The sequence below is a fragment of the Dermacentor variabilis genome, chromosome 7 (assembly GCF_050947875.1).
Source record: "Dermacentor variabilis isolate Ectoservices chromosome 7, ASM5094787v1, whole genome shotgun sequence".
NCBI classification, from domain to species: Eukaryota; Metazoa; Arthropoda; class Arachnida; order Ixodida; family Ixodidae; genus Dermacentor; species Dermacentor variabilis.
The window spans coordinates 65909313-65921223 of record NC_134574.1 but is presented as its reverse complement, the minus strand read 5'-3'; the positions used below and the strand labels follow the sequence as shown (position 1 = coordinate 65921223).

Here is an 11911-nt window from a genome sequence, read left to right as displayed (position 1 = left end):
TAGTACAATGGATGCATCACTCTCAATTTAAGCAATATTGTTTACATAGATAATAATCGAAAGTGGGCTCAAAACGCTACCTGTTGCATGCCTAATTTAATTTCCCTATAGGAAGAGGGCTATTTGTCCGTTGCAACGCACTTCGTTGGCCCAGACAGATAAGATTGAAACAACTGACTTGCCACACTTCGCATTGCAAAGCTTTATAATGGAGATGCTGCGTTCCTTCATGTAATGCGCATTTTTCGCTTAAGGAAGCACTGTTAAAAATGCTAAGAAACGAGGAACTTTCTACGGTAACGACTCCATACATAATTAAAACATGAAAACACGTATATTCAGTCCAACGCGGAACAGCCAACTATGCTCGAGCGCACATAGCATGCTACAGAGATTGAGAGAGCGCGCATTATTGCCATGCTGCAACTATTGCACGTGTACCGCTTTAGAAAGATACACTTCTTTTGCAAAAGTAGAGCAGCATACTTTTTCAGCAGTCGCTGCGCGTAACATAAATCTCTGCCCTGAAAGGCCTGTGTTCATAGGCCGCAATTGTTTACGAACCATTTTATTTTCTAACTTCGTCATTGTGTCGAACGTGGCTCGCAGCTCGGACGCTGCTGAGTCGCTGTTATCGCTAGCATCACCGCTCATTGCAGCGCATAAAAAAAAAGAATGCGAAATGAAAATCAGCCTAGTAAATGGGCAGCAGCTGTTCATGGCTGCAAGGCCGCCGTCACTCGCTCATGCGGCTAACAGTGACATAACGAAATGCGGAGAGAATAAGTCGCTAACAACGCACAAAAGAACTTGCTGTGGCCTTACCATGAAACGGCGATGAAGCGGATGCTGGCAGAAGAGCCCAAGAACGATCCTCAGGTGCATTTTACAGAAAGAGCTCCGCGCCGCGGCCTGACTAGGTTTTGCACGTGTTGGGTCGTGCCCAGTGGTCGTGCCGCCTATCAAGCTGCTAGCCGCAGCCGCAGCCACGGCCGCATTTTTATTGATGTGCTCTGCCACCTAGCGGAATCGGCGAAGCTTCATAGCTCAGCTGCGAAATGACTGGAGTGTCCATTCTTGTCGTTGACTATGTTACTCTATGGCTGAACCTTGAATAGTGGCTCGATGTCGAGCGCACAAGGCAACGGGTGTGCGCCGAAGGGGAGCCGCTCTTCTGTGGCGGCAGCAGCGTATGATGCGGCTGAGCGGGGCCGCAAGGGCTTTACATTGTAGGCGATCTGCCATGGGGACAAAGTGCAGTTGCGCCGAAGGCTGACAGTTTCGTGCGCCTTGTGGTCTCGCCGATCGCGCAGTGGGCGAGGCAGCGGCCACGTATACACGATGCTCGCCCGTCTTCTTTCCACGCAGCGTCTCGTCTGCCTTGGTGGTTCGGTCTTGAGCGAGGGTTCCGCGCAGATGCGTTTTGCTAAGTTCATGATGCCACACCTTCGACTGCTATAGTGCACGCGCACAATTCAAATCATTTGTGAAAAAAAAAAACACCACTTGTATCACCGGTGGATTGTTATCTCGGCTCGCTCGTCGCACTGTATGTCGGAATGCTGCCGACAGAAAATGGGCATGACGCTCACCTTGGTGACGTCACGAACGATCTTCCAAGTTCCGAGCTGCGCAGCCGTGTGACGCCTGCACTTTCGGGTTTAAAGGCGCCGGCAGCGCGTTCTTTCTTCAGTGGGCGGGGCAGCAGCAACTTATAAACGACCCTGCACTGCCTTCTTTTCACACAGGTATGTTACCTTAAATATGCTTATTCCATTTGCTCCGATGACCGTTTCCTGTTGCTATTACTTCGCCCACGAAACTATGGCGTTGATCATTTTGCAGCGAAGCTGTATATAGCTACGCTTCGGCTGTGGCCGATGTCCGTCCGTGTCGTAGTCTCCGTCTCCCGTTTCTCGTGAAGGCTCTGTAGCACTTAATCTGATCTAAGCAATCTTGAAAAGAATTATACTTAAACTGCCCGCTACGACGGCTCTGTCATGACGCGAGTTTCATTTCCTTGTATTGATTAGCTGGGTAACAGTGAAGTTGTAAACGCTACAGAATTCACCGTCTGCTGTCAATATATGGATGTCTGCGGGGGGAGTATGGTTACAGAATGCGACCATAACTCTAGTTTTGCAAAAAAAAAAATAATGCCCCGAAACGCATTATACTAAAATTAGCCGCTAAAACACCTCTGTCCTTACGCCGAGTTTTGTTTGCTAGTCATAATTAGTTAGATCACAGTGCAGCTGTGTAGGTTACAGAATCCCCGCCTCCTGTCAATACATGGCTGTGTAGGGAGGGAGTTTGGTCACAGACAACGGCTACACCTGTCGTTTTATCAAAACTATCGCAAAACAAAATGTATGACAATTGGCCGGTGAGACGACTCTCAGTTTCATCTTGTTTTCTTAATTACGTAGTTCAGTGAAGTTGGAAATATTGTAGAATTCCTGTTTGCCATGCGGCGGTACTAGCAGACGTGACTATTTAATATAAGAATAATAAATAATCACACGGTCTAGAACTGTATTTGTTATCTGTGCGTTTGAATAATAACAATAATAATAGTAATAATATTATTACCTATACAGGGTGTCCCTATTTAGCTGCACCAAATTTTTGAAATATTGGACGGTAGAAATCTCGGTAAAGTTATGTCCACCATTCGAGTGTACGGATTATCAGCCTCTAGATGCAGAGAGATTACCGCAATTGCGGCCGTAATTAGCGAACTTGCGGTAATTAACTTTCTAAATATCAACAATAGATTGCAACAATAGAATTGGGAGGCAAAGGAGCATGCTGCAGGCCGGCGCTACTGCTGACTCAGAGGAAGCAACGGGTCGCTTTCATCAACAACCTAGCCATGCCATTCACCGTGGACGCGTTTTCGAGAAAACCGAGATATATGCCCGCGAATGCCGCAATGAGAAATTAGGCTGAGCGAACGCCAGGTAGTGTGAAATCCAGGGGCACGGCGTGCCACGACGCCAGCTGGTTGTGAGCAGGGGCAGGAGGCGTTGTCTGAACGAAGGCTGCTTGCAGAGCAACAACCTGGGTATACGAGGCCGACGGTGTTGGAGGGGCACAGCTCGCAGTGCAGCTTACCGTGGACGGCTCCGTTCGGATGTTGTCGCGCAGGCCAAGAACCCAAGATTGAGGTTGAATAATGGAAGGACCGAACAGGCCCTGCGCTTGGAGATCTTCGGTTATGAGAGCCCAAATTAGCATACGCAGGTACATATCCGAGGACGGACATGTCAGATGCGTTAGGAAGTAAACGTTTGGCCTGCCGTGCAGTGCCTCCAGATGTTTCCAAGTCCCGATGAAATCGTCAGATTCTCAGATGCTTAATCGCCAGTGGGCTGAACGGAACGTGCCAAATACCCTTTAGGATGGGACGAACACTTCAGGATGGATTCCCTCATGGTACCGTCAACACGGCGACAACGATGCGATTCACTCATGGTGGGAAATACCATTTAGGAATGATTCCCTTAAGGTGGTGTCAACACGGACACGAAGGACGAGGATGCCTTCGATATAAGAACTCTAAGATTCCAGGGGAAATTGCATGCGTTCACGAAGATTTTCCTGGTCATCTCGTAGTGTATATTTGTCGTGCCGAAAATCTGCCTCAGCTGGTGTGGGAACGTCACCCGTTCGGGCAACGTGCTGTCTGGATAAGAAGCCAAGTGTTGGCAACGTCAGTGAAGGCGAAGGGGACGCGTCAAAGCTTGTTAAAATTATCCCAGTGGTTAAACTCACTCACACGGCCATTGTTGTCCAGTCAGTCTTTACCACCGTCACCACGAAGGCCAGCCACCATGGTTGGGTTGCGCTGTCGAGTGCTGACGGTCCATGGGGGAGCGGCCGGTTGGGCCAAGAGGGTGACGCCGGAAGCTCATGGTGCCACTTCCTGGGGCGTGGCGGTGGAAAGTCGCAGTAAGCGGCCACCTTAACAAAGCTCAGGATAAACTCGAAGTCGCCGAGGACCAATGGATCGAGAGCAGCCTCCACCACTTGCGATGCAGCAGTTGTACGTCGGCTGCTTTATTGAGCAGTGCGGCGCGCAGAAGCGAATGACGCTGGCCATGATCATCAATATATGCGATGAAGAACATGAACGGCGACTACAATTCTCACAATAAATGCAACGAGTTGGTCTTGCTCTTTTTGCGCATCCATAGCTGCCATTCTGATGTTGTTCATCGTCACTAACAATTATTTTCACAATTTTCGTTGGTTAGCTGCTCTCGTTTTCTAGTGATGGCAGTGACATTGAAAACTCGCTCAACATGGGAGCTGCAGGGATGAACGGTGTTGTAAGGCAAGAACGCCTTGAACAGAAGGTAGTGGTTTCTCAATGCCGCGTCTGGGGCCTCCATAAAGCGTAGCGCTTTGTTGTTGATGGTACGGGAGGCATAAATCACCTAATAAAGACTGAAAAATACTTCACTGTTGAAGTTTTGGCATCAGCATCCAAATTTATTATGCTTGTCGACCTATAGAAGCCCGTTTTAGTTCGTGGGCCGACTACTGGTACAACTTGAGCACCGGCGCCCTTCACGCGTCAGAGCTTTAGAATTAAACTAGGAACGGTAACGGACACCTGCCGTTGCTCCCGTTCCTAGAAAACACTTCAAAATAGGTATAGCATTTATGAAAGTTGCATATTATTGAGCCTTACACATACTGTTCATGTGTAAAATTTGCAAAATAAGTTGCATCCTACAGTAAGAAATATGTAAGTCTAACGGGCATGCGCTGCTCTTCATATCAGAAGTCTGACTTCTCTAAGTAGAAGTTCCAGCATGAGCCGCCTATGAAGGCCGAGTAAAAGCGCTTCCAAGACACGTGTGCCAATCGGCTAGCCGGCTATCCTCCGGTGACCAGGGCGTAGCCGCAGGAGGCTAATTGTGGAAAGGAGGTAACTGAGATACTTGTTCTTATCCTCACCTGATTTCTAGGAGCGTTTTCAATCTCTCCATTTTTAAGTGCTTAAAATACATTTCCTGCTTGTTTATTTTATGAATAAAGTAACTTGCTATAAGTAATTGGTTAATAAAAAGTAATTGAACGTAACTGAGCCTTACAGAGTGAACGAAATTTTCAATTACGAAACTATCGCAATCGTCGTTCCATTTATGTAATTGTTTACAATCAATTTGTAGAGCACAAGTTTGCTTTATAAGAATCGACACTCGTGAAAGTGTTCAAAATTTGTGTGACACCACTGTTACAGGTCACCAAACCTTTACAGCGGATTTGTTCTGCATGTGTGTTTTATTGTAATTAGGATTATGGGCTACATCATCCCACTTTAGCTCTGTGGCTATCTGGATTGCTAACTGTTCTCCGAGCTCTCCAACAAAAAAAAAGACCCTTTAAAATATTTCCGACTAACCGCTGCCCAACGAACGTAACAGGGGTTCCTTAAGCACAGCGGCTGAATGGTTTAGAGAGCTGCGCCACAATTGCACTAGAGATATGCCGCTCTTCGATGGACCTCCGCCACGCCAACCTGCATCGCTGTATATATGCCGCTACCTATGCGTCCCGCGAGGGAACAGTTTCAGTTTTTTATTCTTTAAATACAATGCATTGGTAAGATACCATATACAGACGAGGGTCCCAAAGTCAAAGATTGCAACTGCAGTTGCCAACCTTTGCGCGCAACGCACATCCTAGTTTTTCCGTGGACTGCACTGCTAGATGGTGCAGCACCGCTAGGTGGTGCAGCACTGCTAGATGGTGCAGCACTGCTAGATGGGGCAGCACTGCTAGATGGGGCAGCACTGCTAGATGGTGCAGCACGCCCACAGGAAAACGTGAGAAAGCAACCCGGCTGCAGCAGACGCCTCAAGCATGAGGCATTTCTCCGGTTTCGTACACGGCCGAAGAAAGTGGATTTCGGGAACCCTGCCCGGGCATAAGAGGGAGATTTAGCTCGGGCCCAGCCTCCATGCGGCCTATTAAAACACGTGTAAAACGCATAAACGCTTTGCTGAGATAACCACTGTGCGGATTTTGCTGAAATGTGTTGCACGTGAGAGAGAAAGTAAAATCGCAGTGGCTGCTACGTTGTGCCACTGCATTGCTTCGATGCTAATTGCATTACTGTCGACAGTGCCTTCGTGAAATGGGTTCTGCTGTAATTGGAACGCATTATATTTTTCTAAATTATGAACAAAGAATGAGCATTGGCCACATTTTAACTGTATTAGGTATTTATGTTTCATAGTGTCGTAGACTGTTGCTGCATAGTTATTTGATGCTAGGTGATGCATTCGTAGGATTGGTGCATAAAACGTAATGTCAAAATGTACACCAGACATCATCTTTACTTCACTTCTCTTCATGAACTTGCTTTATATGCATAGAATTAGGCATTGATGATGCATTCAAAATGTTGATGATGCGTTAGCTATGTGATGCATTCGCATGTGTTATGGATAAAACCGCATGTTAAAGTGTTCTATATACATCATCCAAAATAAAAAAGGGGCTGACAGATGGAATAGCACACTGTGGTATAAAGGTTATAAACGGGGATAAGGTGCCTCAGAAAGGCCCGCCTTTCTGAGGAACTTCATTCCTGTTTATAACCTTTATACCATACATACATCATGTTTGTTTCTGTTCCCCTTCTGTACTTTATGTGCCGAGCCACGTGCAGCAAGGAGACTTTTCTTCTTGGCACTTTTGGGTTCTGCATGCCGGAAACCGAAAATGACAAATAACCACATAAAAACGCGCCTTGTTCGCTTCCGGTGAATGTTGTGCCTGTGATGACTTCACGCATCACCATTCCACTGACAGTTTCCTGTTTGACGTTGTTAAATCAGCGTTTTTTAAGTACTCTTATTAACCTTTCAGGAAAGGAGCGAGCGGTCCGTGACGTCCTGTGGCTGAAACACGCCGGTCACACTCTGGCCAGTAAACAAGGTGGCACCGACACACCTGCACAGTACTACGCACGCTTGAAATCATGTCGATGCTCGTCAGCAAGGTTTTACCGAAGATCTGCCTGTGCTTGCTAGTTGCTGAAATGGCCAACTGCCATTTTTGGAAAAAAACCAAAAGCACCCATGTTCCCGTCGACGCCTACAGAGTAATAAAGGTAAGCTTACTGCCACACTTCTCGAGACGCATGTCAACACATTCCAGACGTCCAGGCACTACCGTCACGACAAAATAAATCGTGCAAGCCCCATACTCTATGAATGATTTAGTAACATTCCTGAGTGCCTTACAACGTTCGTTTTGCGTTCTCGGCTAGGCAGGCTCTAAATAATGCAGCGTCTTTCTCTTCACCCTGCTAGGAGAGAGAAACAGAGAAATCATGGTGACGAAACAGAGGCTGGTCACACAAACGAACATCCGTTTTGCTATCGAAGACTAGGAAAACGAACAGAAAGAAAAAGGAATTCTGCACTGCGTACACGCGGGAAAATGCACAGGATGAGTACAAACCACAACTTAGCCCGGTGCGCTTCAAGAAATGCACTGTGGCTGTTCTTGAAGCCATTATATATAAATAAAGACATCTTTTTGGTGCAGACGATGCGTGTAGCCACAGCTCCAGTATTCTTGACTTCTTCGGTGACTACAGCTGAATTTATTGTTGTGCGGTCTGTGGTTCTGACCGTAATAGTGCCTAATTAGCGCAATGAATGCTGAAAGAAAACCCACATGTGCTCATTTAAATGGTGCGCACCTCCAACCGGAACCGGAAGTGTGGTTTACTCAAAGAAAACTACGGGGCAATCGCGGAGGTGGTGCTGATACCACAAGTAGCACAGTCTAAACAAACCACATAGTACACCAACGTGCTCAAGATTTAACGTCAACCGCTGTTGAGCTGTCCTTTACAGAGAAGCTGTTAGCTTCTCGTTGGTCGGCATTTTTAGTGTCGATGTCCGTGGGGAAAAATGTGGGCCGATCCAGAAGGTTGTGCAATACCAGGCGGACCGGCGGCGGAGGTCAAGCAGGCTTCAAGCTCTTGCCAAAGTGAAGCTAACCGCGCATTAATTATCTGGAACCGCGCATAGAACATCATTCGCTTCATAAAGAATCAGTGCAAACAAGCATCCGAACCCCATAATTGACAAGGCGCACCTGATAACAATTCGAAGCCAGTAGCTCTCTGCGCACACGTTTCCCAGTGATGATTACTGTTGCGCAAGCTGCTGCGGCGACGGCAGCTTGCGACGTGGGGAGTTACGTTTCTAGCCTTTCGTATATAAAAGAACACCACCCCAGCAACTGATTTCATTGCTGCAGCACCGCTATGGGTAGGCAACGCAAAGTTATGACTCTAGGGGGGGGGGGCAAAAGCGTGAATACTAGGAGCGGCAGACTGAAAAAAGAACTCCAGTAGGACCAGCGGCGGCATGCTTTCAACATGACCATTAATCCCGCTACACTAAATTACTGTTACTGCCATTACTCTAAAGCAGTAAAGCATTGCGCCACCCCCCCCCCCCCCCCCCGCGTCCCGCCGTCACCAGTTGTAGTGGTGGTTTTGAACAGCTTCGTTGGACATACTTTCGCAGGGCCGGCTTGACGAGTCAATTTGCTTTATTTAAGCAAATTTAAAATCTTGCCATAAACGCTTTTTTACGCATTCAAAGGCACGACTTGCTGGAGACTCTTACAATGCGTGCACTTCATCTGAGGGGGTGGTCTATCAACAACTGTACTTTACGCAAAAAGCCGAGATGGCGTGAAGTGGTATGGAACGGCGCTGTGGAAGAAATATTCAGTATAATAAAATTAAAACTGCTCACTCATCTGCCGACATCACTATACGAGTGTGTTTAATGGAAGGCCTCAGCTAGCGCAATTACAAACGTGGATGCAATGTGTTGTGGTGCGCTGCAGAGCTATAAGCTGATGACCGCTTACTTCGTGGTTTTCTTTATTCGGCGATCGAGGAATACAGAATCTGACCTCCCACTTATAAAAGCCGTACTGATCCTGAATTATTTGAATGAGCTCAACACTATATCTTAAGGCATTTAGAACGATTTCGGCAAGTTGAATGTTTTCTTTTCGAGGTATTTTACCCCTAGATAAGCGAATTTAATGAAGCCATTGGCGCATTGCACAAAATGATATTCATGGCAAAAAGTGCAGAGATAAAGAACTTTTAAGAATATGACCGTTAGAGCAATAAGTCAATCTAATATATTAACCTATGTCAATATATTAAAGCATATATGAAAGGAATAAAATCTACAGGAAAGGGCCCACTTGGAATACTCGGTAAAGGCTCCAGAGCCTCGTCGCAGCAATCCATCTGCCTCATGTAGCGGCTCTCAGTCGTATAATAGTTCATTCAAATCCTTCTAGAAATGGAATTTCAATGTAAGCTCCCGTCTATTCGATGCCTAAGTACCTTGTATTGTACACCCTGCTGTTAGTAGTTTTTTATTTGTATTGTGGCGTGTCACCATGGCGTTGACTTCGCGTCCGAAAAACTACGCACTCGTTTCTTATCTAAACTTGTTTGAGAAGTCAGCATCAATAAGCTTGCCTTACGCAGAAATAGCATGAACACTTCCATCAAGAAGCTTGACTCATGGGGCAACACTGCGCAAAAGTTTGACTACATGGTTTTTTATATACAGTAACGTTTCGGACTGATAACTGTACAGCGCATCGGGACAACTTCAGCTCGCTCTGAACATGCGCCGTCATGCCTGGTATGCGACCTGGAAGTGGTACTTACTAATAGATGCATGTAAGGTTAGCGCAAAAAGTCATTCTTTTTTTTTCTCATAAATTTTATGTGTACATATCGAAAATTAGGCTCGTAATTACAAAAATATCGTCAGCTAGAATGCTCGTAGGAATAGGTCGCAGCCAATTGTGACACAGGACTTATTAGAGCAGGTGGCTGTTCAATGGCTAACAGCCAATATGAAGAAAAAGCTTCCTGAATTCGGCTTTTGATACGTAATAGCGCAAGGAACATAAAAAAAAATGTAACTGATTAAGACGGCTACGCAGACGAAGGAAGTGGCACGGCGTCAACGGGCTTCATCGTATGTCTCTTGCTAGAGTTAACGAAATAAGCATACCAGAAAATGCTCTTGTATCTTGAAAATTTGACGGACAACTACCTTCATGCAGATGGTGGCTTCCGTACCGTACATGGCTGCAGCATATACATCCAGCTCTGATCCAGCTTACCGATGCATGACCGCTTCGTTGACGAGTATCGACGAAACTAAGAAAGAGGGCACCTACTCCTGGTACCTGAAGAGCCCGATTGACCACCGAACGTACGTACCGTGAATACAGTAAAAGCAATAAATACAAAAGCAAACATAGTGGTATTGAAGCAACTATCACCTCCGATGTACCCGTCGTGAGTTTATTTCGGGCCACCGCAACGTTTGCGCATTCGCACTGGCGTTGCTGCACTACTGATAATGAGGTCGTGTGATCCTAGTCACGACTTCAAGCACGAGGTGCGGAAGCGGAATGAAATGGAAGCGGAATGCCAAAATGGAAGTTTGTCGTGCATTGGATTCACGTTAAACAGCCCCAGGTGGTCGAAAGTATTCCGGAGCCCTCCAATACGGCTTCCCTCAAAAGCCACTGTAAAGTTCAGGGTAGTCACACCCAACAGTTACCCATGTACTCACCAGCACCCATATACCCACCCCCTCTGTAATGTCCATTGGGCCCTGAGGGTAAATAAATAAATTTATCAAGTACACCCGGTATCTAATATTTATTTTGACTTGCTGAAAATAAAAGTGGTGGATCCCATGTTAACATGACAGCCAGTGATAAGCGGAGCTTTTCTTGATAGCACAAATGTAAAGCAAATATGTTAACCTAATTGAAGGCGGGGGGGGGGGGGGGCTCATGGCGGGAACGTGCTGCAGGAATGACGCAAGTGCCTCGGACAAGCCACTGACACTGTGGAGGGAACACTTCAAAGCTGAGATGCGTCGATCCTTTCCTTCAGCGATTCTTGCGTAATAATGTAATGTTCTTCACGCTTCTCGGTGCTCATGCCCACCAAACTTCGTCGTTCTGCGCAGCACTTCTAACTTCAGCGTATGTCACATTCCTGTTGTTCACGGCCGCCGCTCGTCGTTGCTCCCTTTATCGTTTCCGAGGCAAACTATTCGCTTTCTGCGCCATGGTTCGTAGCAAGGCCAATATATTTTTGTAGTACTCGCTGCCTTTCTTTCAGGCAACCTTCGCCTCGACGCTCAAACCACGCTTTGGTCGCATAGGGGGCTGCTTCCTTGCTTGCTTGTTATTCAGGCTTTTATCCACTACTGAAAATGATTTGGTCATGCTGTCGACTTCATGTCTACATCTCAATTACCGACTTATTCTTTACTTCAAGCCCCTGGTAGGTAACGGGCTTCTGGTACTTATGCGAAATGACAGAAGCCAGAGTGTGTGGTCAAGTTGGACACAATTATTTGCAGTGATTCCGACGGTATTGGAGTAATATCGTGACGACGGTATGACGGTAATCATATGTCAATTGTCTAAGGACGATGACGGAATGATTATGATGGAGCCATGACGGACTGGCAACCGATGTATGACGATTACGGCATGCCGAGGACCGTTTGATTACGACGGTCTCACGACAACATGATAATGGTGCGAAGATAAGGTAAGGATGAAGGCGTCCCAACCATGGTATTGTGTCAACGGGGAAATGACGATTGTTTGTAGAAGACAGTGACGACGACAGAAGAATGGCGTTGGCTCCATGACGGCTTCAGGATCGTGGCTTGACGTTGTTGGAAGGAGGAGAGCTGCATAAATACGACTGAATAATTACGGCGGAATGACGACTGCTCGGCGAGGCGAAGACCATTACAATGGCGTAAGAAAACGCCATGTGATGCACGAATGG

The 11911-nt window shown here is 46.6% G+C and overlaps 1 protein-coding gene across 1 annotated transcript in view; it reads left to right on the top strand.

The window, feature by feature from the left end:
• The first annotated feature begins 1660 nt into the window (after positions 1–1660).
• The window catches only part of LOC142586821 (uncharacterized), a 45282-nt gene continuing 35031 nt past the window's right edge, over positions 1661–11911 (top strand). Inside the window, exons 1-3 of the mRNA XM_075697686.1 lie at positions 1661–1748; positions 6889–7132; positions 10150–10301. Of these exons, the coding sequence (XP_075553801.1) occupies positions 7001–7132; positions 10150–10301 (284 nt within the window). The 5' untranslated portion in view covers positions 1661–1748; positions 6889–7000. The remainder of the gene's footprint in view (positions 1749–6888; positions 7133–10149; positions 10302–11911) is intronic.